We start from the raw sequence: 18,503 nt of genomic DNA, 5'->3' as shown, positions 1-18,503 counted from the left end.
GGTGAATTTCAGTGCCAGTGCAGTCATAAACCTTTGTAGAGAAACTTGGCCGAGTGACTTAGTGGTTAAGAACTCAGGCATTGCCAAGCAGACAGATCTGGTCAAATCCTGACTCTGCCATTTGTGTGATCTCAGGCAAGTGACTTCTCTGAGTTTTTAGTTCCTCATCCATAAAATGGGGGCAATAACATTGATCTCACAGAGCTGGTTTGAATGCTTACTGAGATGAGACATGGAAAGCCCTTAGCACAGTGATATGTGGTAGGTGCTCAAGATGTAGAACCTGTTATTGTTAATTATATTTCATGACTACAGTGTAAAAATCAGCTTGTAGAGTGCGGTGAAGGCTTTGAAGGGTTTAGAAAGGAGTTATAGGAAAAAATGTTTAACGCAGTTGGAAATGGAGGCAGAGAAATAAGGGGGTGATATTTGGCTCAAACTGAGGAGCCCACCACTTCAGGCAGGGCAGGGTCATGGTTAAGAGTGTGTGTTCTGTTGGACTTGCTGGGTTCAGATCCCTTCTTTGCTACTTACTAGATGAATCTTGGTGGGCAAGTGACCTGGCCTATTGAAGTTCAGCTTAGAAAAATAGGATTTGCTAATAGTGTCTAAATCTTACAGGGCTGGACTTCCCTGGTGGCGCAGTGGTTAAGAATCCACCTGCCAAGACAGGGGACACGGGTTCGAGCCCTGGTCCGGGAAGATCCCATATGCCTTGTAGCAACTAAGCCCGTGTACCACAACTACTGAGTCTGCACCCTAGAGCCTGCGAGCCACAATTACTGAGCCCACGTGCCACAACTACTGAAGCCCGCATGCCTAGAGCCCATGCTCCGCAACAAGAGAAGCCACCACAATGAGAGGCCCGCGCACCGCAACGTTGAGTAGCCCCTGCTCACTGCAACTAGAGAACGCCCGTGCGCAGCAATGAAGACCCAACACAGCCAAAAATAAAAAAAATAAAAAAAAAAAAATCTTATAGGGCTGTCCAGGAAATTTAGAGACACACAGTTCTGGCACAGAGTAAATTATCAGTGGTTGTTAATCATTATTAAAGTCTCATGGTACTTCCTAGAAATATCCCTCTAATTCAACTTCCAAGGCTAGAAGGAATGATGCTCACAAAGGACCAGGAAGTGATTTAGTCGTGTTCATTAGATAGAGAATAAAAGAATCTCCAAATGGGAGGACTTTCAACAAGGTACTTTATTGGAGGGCATGGTGTAAGGTGAAAGCCATGGGGCAGGTAGGGAATCACAATTTCCTGGGACGATACTCAGCTCTTACAGTACTTCTTGGTGTCCAGGTTCTTGTGCTTCTTGTTGTACGGGACCTTTGAGAAGCAGATGGCAGCAGTGCGGTCACAGTTGCAGATGAAGGCCTCACAGGCATTGTTTTTGCCTGGAAAAGGGCAAGAACAGAGGACTGAGCCAAGGCAGTTCATGCTTTGTACAATCCAGGGGCAAGAAGAATTAACTGAAATGATCTGGTGGCCATTCCATTGGTGCAAATTTAGGGTTGACAGATAAAGCAAATAAAAATACTGGAATTTCAGATCAACAATGAATGTAATATTTGGGACACAGACTAAAAAAATCATTTCTTGTCTATCTGAAAATCAAATTTAACTGGGCAGCCTGTTTTATCTGGTGATTCTAGGTGTGATAGCTGCTTTTTGGAAAGTTCTGTCTATTTCACACCTCTAAATGTACTCACTGCTTTTAAAACCCATATAACCACAGAACTCTGATAACATAGGCAAGCAATTGCAAACCATATGGAAAATACTACGACATATACTCAAGGCAGCAAAGTATTGTACATTTCAACTTAGTGAAGTTTCATAAGCCAATTTCTCTAAAGTGCATATTTTAAAAATTACAGAATGTCCTTAAAATACAATATTATATAGACATTTAAAATAATTATGTCTGTATGTGGAAATGTTTCCATGATATTTTATTAAAGGGAAAGAATACATAGTATATGCCAAAAAAATTTGAAGGGCAATACATCTAACTGGTTATCTTGGGTATTAGGATTATAGGTGCCTTCTTCTTTCCATGACATACATTACTGTAGAATTTGAAATTACATTACTTTGACCTTGCTTACTTTTGTAACCAAAAGAAACAACAAAAATAACATTTAAAATACATTTCATGGAAATAAAACCAAAATAAACAAATGGGACCTAATGAAACTTAAAAGCTTTTGCACAGCAAAGGAAACCATAAACAAGACAAAAAGACAACGCTCAGAATGGGAGAAAATATTTGCAAATGAAGCAACTGACAAAGGATTAATCTCCAAAATATACAAGCAGCACATGCAGCTCAATATCAAAAAAACAAACAACCCAATCCAAAAACGGGCAGAAGACCTAAATAGACATTTCTCCACAGAAGATATACAGATTGCCAACAAACACATGAAAGGATGCTCAACATCACCAATCATTAGAGAAATGCAAATCAAAACTACAATGAGGTATCACCTCACACCAGTCAGAATGCCCATCATCAAAAAATCTACAAAGAATCAATGCTGGAGAGGGTGTGGAGAAAAGGGATCCCTCTTGCACTGTTGGTGGGAATGTAAATTGATACAGCCACTATGGAGAACAGTATGGAGGTTCCTTAAAAAACTAAAAATAGAACTACCATGTGACCCAGAAATCCCATTACTGGGGATATACCCTGAGAAAACCATAATTCAAAAAGAGACATGAACCACAATGTTCATTGCAGCACTATTTACAATAGCCAGGACATGGAAGCAACCTAAGTGTCCATCGACAGATGAATGGATAAAGAAGATGTGGCACATACATACAATGGAATATTACTCAGCCATAAAAAGAAACGAAATTGAGTTATTTGTAGTGAGGTGGATGGACCTAGAGTCTGCCATACAGAGTGAAGTCACTCAGAAAGAGAAAAAGAAATACCATATGCTAACACATATATATGGAATCTAAAAAAAAAAGTGTCCTGAAGAACCTAGGGGCAGGACAGGAATAAAGACGCAGATGTAGAGAATGGACTTGAGGACACGGGGAGGGGGAAGGGTAAGCTGGGACAAAGTGAGAGAGTGGCATGGACATATATACGCTACCAAATGTAAAACAGAGAGCTAGTGGGAAGCAGCTGCAAAGCACAGGGAGATCAACTCAGTGCTCTGTGACCACCTAGAGGGGTTGGGATAGGGAGGATAGGAGGGAGATGCAAGAGGGAGGGGATATGGGGATATATGTATACATATAGCTGATTCACTTTGTTATACAGCAGAAACTAACACAACATTGTAAAGCAATTATACTCCAATAAAGATGTTAAAAAATGCAAAAAAATAAAATAAATTTCAGCTTTATTATCCATAATTTAATTATGTGTATCTGCTTACCTTCAATAATCTTATTAAGGTTTTGTTTCTCTCTGCTCCTTTCTCTTAAAAATCATGAATGTTTTCCTCACCCACTCCATTAAAGCATAAATTAGTGCTTAACGAGATTATGAAGTGTGCATAATGAAATAATTATTTAGTGAGTTATTGTTTTTTCTTTTAAATTTTTTATTGAAGTATAGTTGATTTACAATGTTGTGTTAGCTTCAGGTGTACAGCAAAAGTGATTCAGTTATACATGTATATATTCTTTTTCAGATTATTTTCCATTATAGGTTATTACAAGATATTGAATATATTGAATATACTGTGCTGTACAGTAGGTCCTTGTTGTCTATTTTATATATAATAGTGTGTATGTAGCAAGTTATTGTTAATCATGTGGATGAACATCTGCTGCAGGCTTCTTGACCTGCTTTTGGGGGGAGAAGGCAGTTGCGGTTAAAAATAATTATTTGCAAAAATATTTGCAAAATAATGTGTGTGTGTATTTCTCCTGGGGAGAGTGTCTATAGCTTTCATCAACTTCGTAAAGGAGTCCAGAATCCATAGAAAGAAACTCTTGCTGATCAAGTTGCTGTGCAAAAATATGATTTCCCATATATTTGGCTTTCTGAAGTGGAGCACAACCAAAATCTCTGTTACCAGGAGACTGTGTAAGCAAATTAAGCTATTTTATGTAGTGATGAAAGAAGTAACAACGAAGACTATGAAACAGTATGGAAACATGGTCATAACATGGTGATAAGGGGGGCTTCCCTGGTGGCGCAGTGGTTGAGAGTCTGCCTGCCGATGCAGGGGACGCGGGTTCGTGCCCCGGTCTGGGAAGATCCCACGTGCCGCGGAGCGGCTGGGCCTGTGAGCCATGGCCGCTGGGCCTGCGCGTCCGGAGCCTGTGCTCCGCAACGGGAGAGGCCACAACAGGGCGAGGTCCGCATACCGTCAAAAAAAATAAACAACAACATGGTGATAAGGGAGAAAACGCAGAATGAAAGATTGTATCTAGACTGTGCATTCATCAAACATTTACATCCAGCAGGATGCCAAACTCTGGTCTAGATTCTGGGGATACAGCAATGAAGAAAACAGACAACCATCCCTGTCCCTGTGAATCCTACTTTCTATTGGAGAGATAGCAAATGAAGAAATAACATAAATATATCAGCCATTCAGAAATTCTGTGGAGAAAATAAAGCAGAGAGAAAAACGATAATGCTGGAGAGATGGAGGGAGTGTGTTTGCAATTTAAAAGAACACGTTGAGGGAATTCTCTGGCTGTCCAGTGGTTAGAACCCCGAGCTTCCATTGCAGGGGGCCTGGGTTCGAACCCTGGCCGGGCGTGGCGCCCGGCCAAAAAAAAGAACATGTTGAGGGAAGACCTCACTGAGAAAACAACATCTAAAGAAAGATCTAGAAAGAGGGAGTGACTCAATCAGATATCTGGTGGGAAGTGTTTCATGCAGAAGAAGCAAAGGGCTTGTGATGGGTACATGCCTAGCCAAGTTAAAATGACATAAGCCTTATTCCAAAGATAAGGGTGAAAAGGAACACAGAGGCATGAAACCATTTATTTCTTAGGATGATGAGATGCCAGGTAATTTTTTTCTCGGCACTTGGGGAGTTGGATTATGGTTATTCCAGTGTTGTTGGTACGTTTTTTAAAAAGTGGGATGTATCTGTGAGTGCAAAATGAAGGGCAATGAAAATTCAGAATGCTGGTCTCACACGACAATACCCTACACCTCTCTGAATTGTCTGCTTTTCAGAACCGCCTTCATGAAGTGATACATTTCACCATGAGCGCTGCATAACTTAGTGGTTAAGACCAGAGCCTTTAAAATCAGAAGCAACTGAGTTCAAATGCTGGCCCTACCTCTCATAAGTTGTGTGATTTGGGGCAAGTGACTATTTTTGAGCCTCAGCTTCCTAAACTGTAAAATGGGCTTAATAAAACCTATCTCATATACACACCTTGCCTAGTACCTGGCATGCGATGAAAACCTGATACGTGCTAATTCTTAGCTCTTTTTATGAAACAATGAAGCAGTATGGCATGGCAGTTAAAAGCAGAGGTTTTGGAGTCATATAGACCTATGTGCAAAAACCAAACACCGGGGCTCCCCTGATGATGCAGTGGTTAAGAATCTGCCTGCCAATGCAGGGGACACGGGTTCGAGCTCTGGTCCAGGAAGATCCCACATGCCGCAGAGCAACTAAGCCCATGCGCCACAACTACTGAGCCTGCTCTCTAGAGCCCGGGAGCCACAATTACTGAGCCTACGTGCCACAACTACTGAGCCCGCGCGGTACAACTACTGAAGCCTGCGTGCCTAGAGCCTGTGCTCTGCAACAAGAGAAGCCACTGCAATGAGAAGCCCATGCACCACAACGAAGAGTAGCGCCCACTTGCCGCAACTAGAGAAAGCCTGCGCACAGCAACGAAGACCCAATGCAGCCAAAGATAAATAAATAAATTTTAAAAAATTATGTAAAAAACAAAACAAAACACCACCATTTATGGGCTGTGTGCCCTTGGGCAATTAGCTCAGCCTTCTGAGCCTCAGTTTCCTCATCTGCAAAATGGGAATAATATATAGTACCTATCCCATAGGGTTGTTTCGAGGATTAAAGGAGACACTGCCCGGCACCAAGAAAATGATCAATCAGTGGTGACTATCATTACAATTATTTCTCCCCATGCCTACTGAGGGCCTTTGAGCCAACAAGGGGGTAAACCTACTGTTGCAGGTGATCTCAGTGTTAGAACACGAGTATGAGTAGCTTTCAGTGTAGGGATTGTCCAAGAGGAATGTACAGCTGTCTAGTTTCTTGGCTTCTCTGTAGCAGTTGTCGTGTGTCTGGCAGCACCTGGAGAGGGGGAGGGACAGAGCTGAGGCAGGAGCAGGGGTAGGGCAGCAGGTCTACCTGAACATGCCCCCTCGGGAACAGGTGGGGATGTTTTAGCTGACCTGCTCTGAGAGGTACTGGTCCTTGAAAAATTAAGTCATTTTCTCAAGTTTACTGAAGGCGATTTTAAAATGGTTTCAGGAATACAGTACAAGCCTATATTCTGAAGATGCAGTGAGGGTTTCACCACTTCAGAAGATTGAACCCTTGCAGTGATGTTTTGTGTTGCAAAGTCCTGCCACTAGAGGGCAGCAGCACCCACTACTTTACATCCCCGACTTTCCGCTTTCCATCCCCGATAGAGGAGAGCGTTGGATTCAGGCTTGTTTATATGAGGTGAACGTGTGTTATCTTCAGCAAATAGGCAAATCTCCTTTCTGTGCCTCGTGAGATCTTTGGCTTGTGCCCTCCCCCCATCCCAGGGATACTCTCCCGGCAGATCAACTCACGTGTCCAGTTCATCCACAGGGGTCCCTGATCCACCCAGACCACAATAGCAGCCGTAGTCGTTGAAATCCAGCAAGGGGTCACTGCCGGGGATCGTGCACTTGATCATGCTGCGGAACTGCCATAACGCCCGCGGGCTGATGCCGCTCTGGGCAGCGCCCACTGCAGGAAGACACAGTCAGAGTTCGAATACGTCCTGGTTGGCTGCCGGCACCCCAGGGACCCCACTGCCTGCTTGCTCTCTCAGACCCCGCGCCGTCCCCGTGACCCCGGCCAGCTGCCTACCTTGAAAAGAGCTGGATACAGGAACCTGGTAAAGTGAATAGGAATTTTCTTAACAGCTCACAAAACATAAAACTCACCATTTTAACCAAAGTATACAATTCAGTGGTTTTTAATATTCACAGAATTGTGCAACCATCCCTACTAATTCCAGAACATTTTCATCACCCCCAAAAGAATACCCAGTACTCATTAACAATCACTCCCCTTTCCCCCCTCCCTTCTGGCAACCACTAATCTGCTTTCAGTTTCTATGGATTTCCCTATGCTGAACGCTTTGTATAAATGGAATCATACAATATATGGCCTTTTGTGACTGGCTTCCTTCACTTCACATAACGATTTGAGGTTCATCCTTGTTATAACATGTATCAGTACTTCATTCCATTTTATGGCTGAATAATGTTCCACTGTATAGATAGACCACTTTTTTTTTAGCTATTCATCACTTGATGGACATTTGGGTTGTTTCTACTTTTTGGCTATTATGTTTATTTATTTTTGGCCACACCATGCAGCTTTTGGGATCTTAGCTCCCCAACCAGGGATCGAACCCGTGCCCCCAGCATTGCAAGCACGGAGTCTTAACCACTGGACCGCCAGAGAGGTCCTTGGCTATTATGAATAATGCTGCTATGAACATTTGTGTACTAGTTTTGGTGTGAACATATGATAGTTTAAAACTATCCCTGTTATTTATCCAGCAAATATTTATTGAGCACCTACTATGAGCTAGTCACTGTCCTGGGAGCTGGAGATACATCATTGAGCAAATTAAAAAATCTATAACCTCATTGAGTTTATGTCCTAGTTGGGGAGAAAAACAATAAGCAATAAAAATAATAAATAAGGAAATCAGATATTATTTTAGAAGGTGGAAAAATTGGTGTAGGGCAGGGGAATCTAAACGGAAGGTTGGGTGGGGGAATGACAGGGTGGTGGGGGCAGGAATGTAAGGAACAGTGAGAGGCCTGTGTGGCCTCTGTTCTCAACAGGAAACAGGACAACCTCTTTTCTGCCCCGGGACCCACGCACCTCCTCTTCCCTCTGCCCGGCACACTGGTCAGCTCACTTTTCAAAAGGCTGGAACATCTTGGTTTAAATGCTACCTCTTCAAAGAGGCGCTTTGACCACCCAAGCTCAGTGGCTCCTCTGCTACCACTTTTCTTCATGTTCTTTATAGTACCTCGAACAATCTGTATCCCTCTATTTAATGCCTCCCTCTCATAGGACCATAAACTCCTCAAGGACAGACCTCATGGATTTTATTCCCCAGGGCCTGACACAAAGGAAGCACTCAATAAATATATGAAGAGTTACATGAATGAAATCATCAATATGTGATTTTTTTAAAAGTAATTATTTATTTACTTATTTATTTGGCTTAGTTGCTCCGCAGCATGTGGGACCTTCCCGGACCAGAGCTCAAACCCATGTCCCCTGCGTTGGCAGGCAGATTCTTAACCACTGCGCCACCAGAGAAGTCCCAATATGTGAATTTTTTAAAGTGCCTGGCACATAGTACATACTCAATAATTATCTATTAAGTAAGTTTTCAAAGTCAGCCTCTAACTGAGTGTTTGCCCAAATCAAGCACAAGGCTTGGAACAGCCAACTTGGAAGCAGGATCTCTTTACCTCCTGTGTAGAGCCCTGCCTGTGAAATTTGGTGCCCTAAAGAGAAGATGGCACTAAATGATTTGGGGATACTGTCCAATCGGCCATCAGTGTCATCTCTTTGCCCCATACCAGGCCCTTCCTGTGCTTGATCTGCTGTGGACACTGTAGCCGCGCCATGTGCTTAAGCTCCAGGGTGAAGGAAGGGCAGCAGCTTGTCGTTCTACCCTAAGAGCAGCCTCCACGGTGGCAGCCCACAGAGGCTGTGTCCAGGAGCAGAGCCTGGATCCTGCTTAGACGGGAGTGGCCTGGCTACCTTGACCCATCTCCAGACACCCCCTTCTACTTCCCTCCACTTTCTTTCTCTCTGATCCAGCCAGATCTGCTCTTTGCAGAGGCCAGACCTGCACAAAGCTACTGCTCATGTGTGTGTGCGGGCGGGCGTGCTCCTCGGACGGGGAGCGTGGCTTGTTCATCTCTGAGTCCCCAGTCTCAACCCTGAGCCTGATGCCTTAGAGGCTGTAATACCATAGATGTTGAGTGAATGAATGAACAATGGCTGAATGGGGTGGGATTTGAATTCTAGGGAATTCTGATTCTATTAGTTCATTCAATAAATAGTGCAAACAGCACTATTCCTGCTCCCATGGAGCCCATGCTTAGGTGTGGGTGTGGGATAAAGAAAGAAATGAATCAACAACAGACACACTGCAGGCAAAGACAGGTGCTGAGAAGACCTAATACTGAGGCCATATGGTAGGGGGAAAGGAGAGGGGGCTCTCTTAGCTTGGATGGAAGGGGTAAGCCTTTCTGAGATGGGTCATCTGAGTTCAGACCTGAAGGTTGAAAGGGTGCCAGCTGCGGGGGGGATTTGAGGGGACCCCAGTATGGGACCTCTTAAGCCCCACACTGAGCCCCACCTGAAAAAGACTCCAGGTCTGGCCAGCCTTGTGACCTGTGGCCCCCATTGCAGAGGAGAGAGATCTCAGCTCAGGAAAGGGTGGAGCTGGGGGGACTCGCCTACCTGTGAGCAGAGCAGCCAACACGAGGAGTTTCATCCTGTTGTCAGTTGGTGCACAAGAGACTGATGTCATTATGGCCTCCCTTCTTATAGCTGCCCCACCGCCCCAAGATAAGACTGTAGTGTTTGCTTTGCTCCCTGTTGACTCTGGGTTGGCCTTGAGTCTGTCTGTTGCAGAAATAATCCTGAACAACAAGCAAGCCCTGGCAGCTGGGGGGCATTGGAAGTAGTGTACATATTTGTCATCAGTGCTTTTGAACGAAAGGGATTATTTCTGGAGGTGCACATCTTGGAATCTTGACCCTCACACCCACCCCTTTGCACTCAGCCCAGCTTCATCATTTGTGTGTGTGTGTGTGTGTGTGTGTGTGTGTGTGGCAAAGCTGTCAACTCCATTGAACAACTGGGAGAAGGGGGATGGGAAGGAAGCGACGGTTGCCTCCATGTCCTCTCACGTGCTTGAATCTGGGCTGTGGGTCTCGTTGAATGGTTCCCATCAATTATGCACTTTGCTGATGAGAAAACAGGTTCGGAAAGGTGAAGCAACTTGCCTCAGGTCACACAGCTAGCAAATGGCAAAGCAGGGGCTCAAACTTAGGTATGTCTGACTCTAAGGCACACACTTAATTTTTTCCCCACTACATCAATACCACTCCCCTCTCCCCATTCCCCACAGTGGGCTTGTAAGAAAACTCTGGGCTTTGGAATTCTAAAGGCTTGGATCTGACTTGTAGAATAAAAAGGGTTTTAGAATTGTCATATCAAAGGTCTAAATAACATTTTTAGGTGAAATTCACATTGTAAGACTTTATTATTATTTATTTATATAGTTATTTATTATAATCTTAACCATTTTATTTTAAAATTTTATTTATTTATTTGGCCGCGCGGCACGTGGGATCTTAGTTCTCCGACCAGGAATCGAACCCACGTCCTCTGCAGTGGGAGCGCAGAGGGAGTCATAACCACAGGACTGCCAGGGAAGTCCTCCATTTTATTTTTAAAGTGAACAATTCAGTGGCATGTAGTACATTCACAGAGTTGTGCAACGACCATCTCTACCTAACTCTAGTAGATTTTCATTCTCCCCAAAGGAAACCCTGTCCTCATTAGCAGTCACCTTCCCCCAGCCCTCAGCAACCACTAATCTGCTTTCTGTTCCTATAGATTTACCTATTCTGGATATTTCACATAATATACAATATTTTATAATTGGTTTACTTGGTGCTCTCCCATTTGGTTCTTATGTGATCTCTGCAACAACCCTGTGAGTTACGGAGACCCTATTGTTTTATTTTCATTTATTTGTCTATTCATTTACTTATCTTTCTTGAGCAGAGAATTCCCTCATGCTCTCCTGCCACCTGCCCCCACCCTGCCACAGCCTCACCTATAGTTTCACCTGTTATTAGTATCTTACATTAGTATGGTACTTTGTTATGATTATGTTATCAGAACCAATATTGATATATTATCATTATCAAAAATAATGATAATAAACTGAGGTCCATAGCTCATTCAGATTTCCTTAGTTTTTTTTAATATGAATTTATTTTATTTATTTTTACTTTTGGCTGTGTTGGGTCTTCGTTGCTGCGTGCGGGCTTTCTCTAGTTGCAGTGCGCGGGCTCCTCATTGCGGTGGCTTCTCTTGTTGCGGAGCACAGGCTCTAGGTGCGCGGGCTTCGATAGATGTGGCACGCAGGCTCAGTTGTTGGGGCTTGCAGGCTCTAGAGAGCAGGCTCAGTAGTTGTGGCGCACGGGCGTAGTTGCTCCATGGCAATGTGGGATCTTCCCAGACCAGGGCTTGAACCCTTGTCCCCTGCATTGGCAGGCAGATTCTTAACCACTGCGCCACGAGGGAAGCGCAATTTCCTTAGTTTTTACCACATGTTCTTGTTATGTTCCAGGATCCAATCCAAGATAGCACATTATATTAAGTTGTCTCTTTAGGCCCCTCTGGGCCATGGCAATTTCTCAGACTGCCTGCTGTTGAGGACCTGGGGAGTTTGGAGGGCTACTGGTCAGGTGTATAATAGGATGCCCCTCTATTGGAACTTGTCTGATGTTTTTCTCATGATAAGACTGGGGATTGGTTAATGGGTTTGGGGAAGGAAGATCACAGAGGTAAAGTGTCATTTTCATCCAATGGCTGTGTTAGGTTTGATCATCTCTTGTCTTGGGATGCATCTTGGGCACTTTCCAGATGAGGACACTTTCCAGATGAGAACTGCTAGATGAGGTTCAGCCTGGGGTGGAGCTGGAAATGGCCATGCCAAGACTTGAACGCACACCTGCCTCTTCCCACTGAGCCACTTCCCTCCGCCTTGGGTGAGGTTATGTTAGGTTATGTCGTGTGTGAGTCAGAGCAGAATCGGTAATTCTGACCCTGTGACCTCTGCTTATGCACGCACCCCACGATTCCAGCTCTCTGTACTTTTCCCTTGAGCATGCACTGGAGCCAAGAAAGAAGAAATCCATCTGGAAGGGCTTCCCTGTTTCATCCCAAATCCAGGAGCCCCAGGAAACGTCCTTCAGCTAATGCGGTAACACTGAAACAACGTTTAGTAAGCAGATGGGGGAAACTAAGGCCCAGAAAGGGGAAGTGATTTATTTGCTTGGGCCTGACTCAGACCCTATTTGACCCAGGGTTCATGCTACCCGTCTCTTCATACTTGCCTGTAGACATTCTACAACTGTCCAATATGGTAGCCATTAGCCACAAGTAGCTATTTAAATTAATTACTATCAAATAATATTGAAAATCAGTTTCTTGGTCCCACCAGCCACATTTCCAGTGTTCAATAGCTACATGTAGCCAGGGGCTGTTGTTTTGGACAGTGCAAATATAGAATGTCTCCGTCATCACAGAAGGTTCTATTGGACAACGCATAGCACCTGTCCCAGTGCCGGCCCAGAGGTGTGGGGAGGAGGCCTGTGAGAGCTTCTGGAGAAGGAACAGGGTTAGCTTGGGACCCAACATCAGTCTGTCAAATGGTTCTGCCTCTTCAGCCCCCAGAATGAGTGAAGGCTGCCCAAGGAAAGGGGAGGCATGGCCAGCAAAATGCTAAGTTCCTCTTATGTGGGGTTCTTTGGGGTGAGAACAAAACAGAGGAACAGGCACTGCTCCTGTTGGGGGTGGTCTGAGGAAGGAGGAGTAGCTGGTGCTACAAAGTCCTCTAAGGCTAATAGTATTAACTACCATTTACTGACCGCTAACTAGTCCAGGTCGCATGCTAAGAACCTGGCATAGACCTCTGAGGTAGGTCCAATGACAAACTCCACTTTACAGAGATGATGGAGGCTCAGAGAGGTTAAGTGACTGCCCCAATATCACACAGCAGGACCAAGATGTGAGTTGGATCTGCTGCTTATGATACCACAATATCACCCCATGACAGGGAATTGTAGTAGCAGGTGGGAGTGCCAAAGGCCCCTGGAGCAGAAGGAGGTTTAGTCCTGCCTGCTTCCCTCCTTCTCTCCCCCTCCCCCAGCCAGCTAGAGGCCTTCCACAAGGGCAGGCTGGACAAATTCCCATGTGCGACTTATGCCCGGGCTTAGGCAAAGCACCTGGTGGGAGAGGGGTCAGGCCACTACTGGAACCCTCTCCCCCTGGAAAGAGATGTGCTAAATGTTACAATCCAAACCTCTGCAGGAGACACAGAGGTGGCAGAGGAATGGACCTGGCAGGTCACCGAGTAGCCCACCAGGCTGCTATACTCTGTCCCGTGACCCACTGCTGCCCCATGCACAGGTGTGTACCGTACATCTTCTCCCAGCCTGGGAAAAACACACTCTCCAGTGGAAAGAAGCTAAGTATAGCTTCTTGACTCCTTCAGGTGACAACGTACCCACGCTCCAGCAAGGTCACACCTGCTCAGCCCCTGGGACACGGCTCCTGCTTCCCCAAAGCAGCTACCAGCTACCATTTGCTGAGTGCGTCTATGTGCTCGGCCCTGTGCTAAGAGTGTCATGTTGTTTTTCAGCCTAACGACCATCTTCTGGCATAGTTACTGTTGTCATCATCTTCCCCTTTTTACAGATGATGGAACAGTTTCAGAGAGCTTAAGTAACTTACTCAAAGTCACACAGCTGGAAAGTGGTGGAGATAGGATTTGGACCGACATGTTCCTGACTCTTAGTCCGGCACTGAGCCCAGTATGTGGCTGTTGGGAGGTTCCCAGAAGGCTTTAGGTAACACTGGTCTGGGTTCAATTTGGCTGGAGTCATCCTAAGGGGCTTATTCTCATCCCTCCTCTTATCACACCATCTCTGTCTCCAGTTGCATCTGAGCTCAGCTGAGAATATTTCTCAAACTGAGCCCAACCACCGAGGAAACTGACCTTCTTCAGAGTCCAGGTCTTCAGAAACCCAGGAACTCTCCCCAATACTCCCTCTCCTCACCCCTTTCCCCATCCAGTCCCACCCCAAGTCCAGCTCTCAAGCCACACCCTTCTTCCAACTTCCAACACCCTGGTCCTTGCCCCAGCATCTCTTGCCCAGATGGTTGCAGCAGTCTCCTTAGTGTCTCTGTGCTCCCCTCCACAATCTCAAATCTGTTCCCTATTGTATAGGCTAATGACCTTTTCAAATGCAAACCTGATTACATCATGTCATCACTCTCCCACCCTGTTGGCTAAAACCCTTCACACCTTCCCAGCTGCTCTTATATAAGAAACAAAAGCAGCCTAGAGGCCCAGTCTGCTCTGCCCCTACCTACCTCCTGGCCTGTAGTGGGGTGGGATACCCTCTTCTCTAGACGCAGTGGACCTTCTCTCAGCTCCTTGATTGACGTTCTCATGCTTCCTCCCATTTCAAGGCTTTTGCCCCTGCTGGTCTCTCCTCCTGGTATGCTCCTCCACCCCCTCCCGCCCCCAGCCTTGCCTAGTTAATTCTTACTCTTCTTTCAGATCTCAGCAGAACTTGACGCCCTGCTACAAACCCAAATGAAGTCATTGCCTTCAGGTGACTAATCGTTCTGTTTTTCTTCCAGGGACGGAAGGGTTCTTGGGATACAGCGCTTCCTGTTTTCAAACCAGAAAAGTCCCCAGCAAAGTAGGACAAGTTGGTCACCCTCTCAGTGCCTAAGAGTGACTTGTGCACAGTGGACACTAAGGGAACCGCAATGTGTGAACCGCAGCTGTCAGTCCCACTCGGGAGGGAGCGGCCATTGCTGAGCCCCAATTATGCATTTCCAGGCACCTGGGGCAGCCTGGGATTAATAGCAGCTACCGTTTACCAACCAGTTACTTTGTGCCTTGCCTGGTGTTGGATCCTGTCAGCCCTCCCCGTTTAATTAACAACCACCCGAGATACTCTTATGGTTCTCTTTTTAAATTTTTTGAGGTGAAATCCCCATAACATAAAAATAACCATTTAAAAGTGAGCAATTGGGACCTCCCTGGTGGTGCAGTGGTTAAGAATCCACCTGCCAACGCAGGGGACACAGGTTCAAGCCCTACTCCAGGAAGATACCACATGCCGCGAAGTAACTAAGCCGGTGCGCCACAACTACTGAGCCTGCGCTCTAGAGCCCGCGAGCCACACCTGTTGAAGCCCGCGTGCCTAGAGTCCCGTGCTGTGTAACAAGAGAAGCCACCGCAATGAGAAGCCCGCACAGCGTAACGAAGAGTAGCCCCCGCTTGCCGCAACTAGAGAAAGCCCACGCGCAGCAACGAAGAGCCAACCCAGCCAAAAATAAATTAATTAATGGGCTTCCCTGGTGGCGCAGTGCTTGAGGGTCCGCCTGCCGATGCAGGGGACACGGGTTCGTGCCCCGGCCCGGGAAGATCCCACATGCCGTGGAGCGGCTTGGACGCGTGAGCCATGGCCGCTGAGCCTGCGCGTCCGGAGCCTGTGCTCCGCGGCGGGAGAGGCTACAACAGTGAGAGGCCCGCGTACCGCAAAAAAAAATAAATAAGTAAAATAAATTAATAATTTTTTAAAAAATGAGCCATTCAGTGGCTTTTAGCACATCCACAATGTCGTGCCACCACCGCCTCTAGTTCCAAAATATTTCCATCACCCCAGAGGAAATCCCTTAACCATTAAGCATTTACTCCCCATTGCCTCCCTCCCTCCAGCCCCAACAAATCTGTTTTCTAACTCTGTGGCTCCTGGATATTTCATATAAATGGAATCTTATAATACATGGCCTTCTATGTCTGGCTTCTTTATCATTCCCTTTAATAGATGAGGAAATTGAGGCTCAGAGAGGCAGAGGAAGCTCAGAGAAGAAGGGGAGGAGCCAGGTGTTGGAAACCCCACATCTAACCATTTGGCGATACCCACCTCCACCTGAGCTGCTTTTCCCACCTTACCCTCTTAGGATTCTCTGAGTTAAAGGCAAACCAGAGGAAGGGGTCCGATGCTAAGCTTAAAAAAAAAAGTGGTAAAATGTACATAACAAAATGTACCACTTTTTTACAGCCCCTCACCAATTTGCTACTTTTCAGTGTACAATCAGTGGCATTAATTATATTCACAATGCTGTGCACTACCTACTTATAAAACATTTTCATTATCCCAAACAGAAACTCTGTAACCACTAAGGCATAACTCCCTACTCCCATTCTGTCTCTATGAATTTGCCAGTTCTAGGTACCTCAAATGTGTGGAATCATACAGTATTTGTCCTTTTGTGTCTGGCTTCTTTCATTTAGCATAATTCTTCAAGGTTCATCCATGTTGTAGCACGTATCAGTACTTCATTCCTTTTTATGGCTGAATAATATTCCACTGTATGGAAAGACCATGTTTATCCATTTCATCTGTTGATGGATACTTGGATTGTTTTCCACCTTTTGGCTATTGTGAATAATGCTGCTATGAACATTGGTGTACAAGTATCTGAGTCCCTGCTTTCAACTCCTTTGGGTGTATACCCAGGAGTGGAATTGTTGGATCGTAATTCAATGTTTAGCTTTTTGAAGAACCACCAAACTGTCTTCCATAGTAGCTGTGCCATTTTACATTCCTACTAGCAAGGCACAGGGGTTCCAATTTCTCCACATCCTCACCAACATTTGTTATTTTCTGTTTTTTTGATGATGGCCATCCTAATGGGTGTGAAGTGGTATCTCATCATCAACACTAAGCTTTTGAGGCTGATGAAGAAGTTGGAGATGGGAGCTGGGTCGAGTGGAAGGTGAAGATTATTCCAGGAGGAAAATAGGAGAAGTGAAGGGAAAACAGGGTATCGTTGGGGTGCCTAGACCTGAACGCACAGAGAGATGCAAGACACTCACAAGCTTAGGCCCGTTTTCAAATAATTTATTAGGAATTTAAAACTGAAAATAAAACCTGGAAAAAGAAGTTACAGATGTGGAGAGAAGAGACACCGGAGGGTGGTAACTTGCTGGCTTCGAAACACCGTGTAACATCTTTTTAAAAAATTTCCCAAACAAATCAGAAAACGGAATTCCAGGGCCCTGAGCCCGTGGATGGGCCCAGTGGGGTGGGGGAATCACAGGAAGGGGAGGAGAGGGAAGCTAAGTCTCTTATGACTCAGCTCAAACGTGTAGAAAATTAAAAATAAAAACCAATAAAATGCAGCTTCTCTTTTATTAGGAAACATTTAAAAAAACAACGAAAAAAAAAAACAAAAAAACACAAACAGCCGCGCATCTCGGTAACAAAGATTATTGCTTTGTGTTCTCAGGGCTAATAGGTTAAGCACCTCACACAGACAATTAACTCTCCAAAGGGGGTTTTCACAGGCAGGGACTATAATGGGGAAGGGAGCTTAGGACCCCAGCCTCAGACCTGGGGGAGAGGACACAGAGAGGGGGGACGATGGCGGGGGGCCTCAGCCCTGCCATGCCAGCCTGGTCACTCGCTGTTCATGAAGAGTCACGACCTGAGCCTCTTTTTCCTTTGAAGGGGGCTCGGGGGGCTTGGGGCAGCCAAGGGGCTCTGGCCACGGGACCATCCTGGTGGGGAACTTCAGTGAGAGAATTTGGGGGTTCCCTGAGAAGCCCTTTGCTTTCCCCTGGGGTCCGCCCCTTCCCAAAGTGCCCCCCCCCCCCCCCGATGCCCACTTACGGAGGGGCTCAGGGCAGAAACCATGAAGGCCCGACTAGGTAGGGGGCAGGGGGAGACCTTTGGAGAGTTAATTCCTTTCCAGCAGTGGCTCCAGGTGAGCCCTTCTCTTCCCTCGTTCCCACACTGGGTTTTCGGGGTGAGCGGGCCCAAGGCCTTGACCCCTAGGGCCTGAGAGAGCAGGCCTGACTCGGCCACAGTTGAGGCCTGCAAGCTTACAGTAACGGTGTCTGAGGAAGGTAGAGAAACACGGTGGAGGGGAGACCTTTGCCAGGTGGGGCGAGGCGATGCCCTCACCCCCAAGGGGTCTTAGAGAGGGGTGTGGGCTTCACCTCACAGTATTTACATATGATACAGGACGGGATGGTTCCAGGGGCTCGGCCTGGCCTACGCAGCCCTGTCCTCCTCTCCAGGGCTGGAGGGAGCTGGCCAGGGGCCCGCACCCACATAGACATTTTGTTCTCAGCTGGTGGGGGGGGCACCTGGCCCCTTGCCCCCTGCGGCCTGGGGCTTCACATTCACAACCTAAAAAACGGTTTCTTTAAAAAAAAAAAAAAAAAAAGGAAAGAGAAAAGGAGGGAAAATCGGAATAAAAAACCAGGGTTGTGGCTGCGGCCTGTAACAGGCCCCCTCCGCCCTCACTCTAGCTATGCACAAATACAAAAGCCTTCTCGGGAGTCCTAGGGGGGCGCGGCAAGGAGAGCGGGGTGCAGACCCGACAGGGGAGGGGAGAACCAGGGGCGGTGGGGGGCAACTGGCTAATCCAAAATAAATAAAAGCGTCAGG

At 46.2% G+C, this 18,503-nt stretch overlaps 1 protein-coding gene across 1 annotated transcript; it reads right to left on the bottom strand.

Annotated features, from left to right (window-relative positions):
• Nucleotides 1-1,190: 1,190 nt before the first annotated feature.
• Nucleotides 1,191-9,801, bottom strand: PLA2G1B (phospholipase A2 group IB). The gene is made up of 4 exons (XM_029233192.1): nucleotides 9,682-9,801; nucleotides 6,762-6,921; nucleotides 6,146-6,273; nucleotides 1,191-1,401 (listed from the first exon to the last, which is right to left on the bottom strand). Exons 1-4 carry the CDS (start codon nucleotides 9,749-9,751, stop codon nucleotides 1,277-1,279), a joined length of 483 nt encoding a protein of 160 aa, XP_029089025.1. The 5' UTR covers nucleotides 9,752-9,801; the 3' UTR covers nucleotides 1,191-1,276.
• Nucleotides 9,802-18,503: the final 8,702 nt, after the last annotated feature.

Source organism: Monodon monoceros, unplaced genomic scaffold (assembly GCF_005190385.1).
Source record: "Monodon monoceros isolate NGI ecotype Baffin Bay Population unplaced genomic scaffold, NGI_Narwhal_1 Super_Scaffold_1, whole genome shotgun sequence".
Lineage (NCBI taxonomy): Eukaryota > Metazoa > Chordata > Mammalia > Artiodactyla > Monodontidae > Monodon > Monodon monoceros.
The sequence above is the reverse complement of the archived record's forward strand: the minus strand, read 5'-3'. Positions and strand labels throughout refer to the sequence as shown.

Coding starts and splice junctions, on each gene's coding strand:
- PLA2G1B (XM_029233192.1), bottom strand. CDS start 9,751: ATGACATCAGTCTCTTGTGCACCAACTGACAACAGGATGAAACTCCTC. Junction 6,274..6,761: donor CCTGTGGATGAACTGGACAC/GTGAGTTGATCT, acceptor CCCCCTCTCCAG/GTGCTGCCAGACACACGACA. Junction 1,402..6,145: donor CACTGAGATCACCTGCAACA/GTAGGTTTACCC, acceptor GCCCTTTTCCAG/GCAAAAACAATGCCTGTGAG.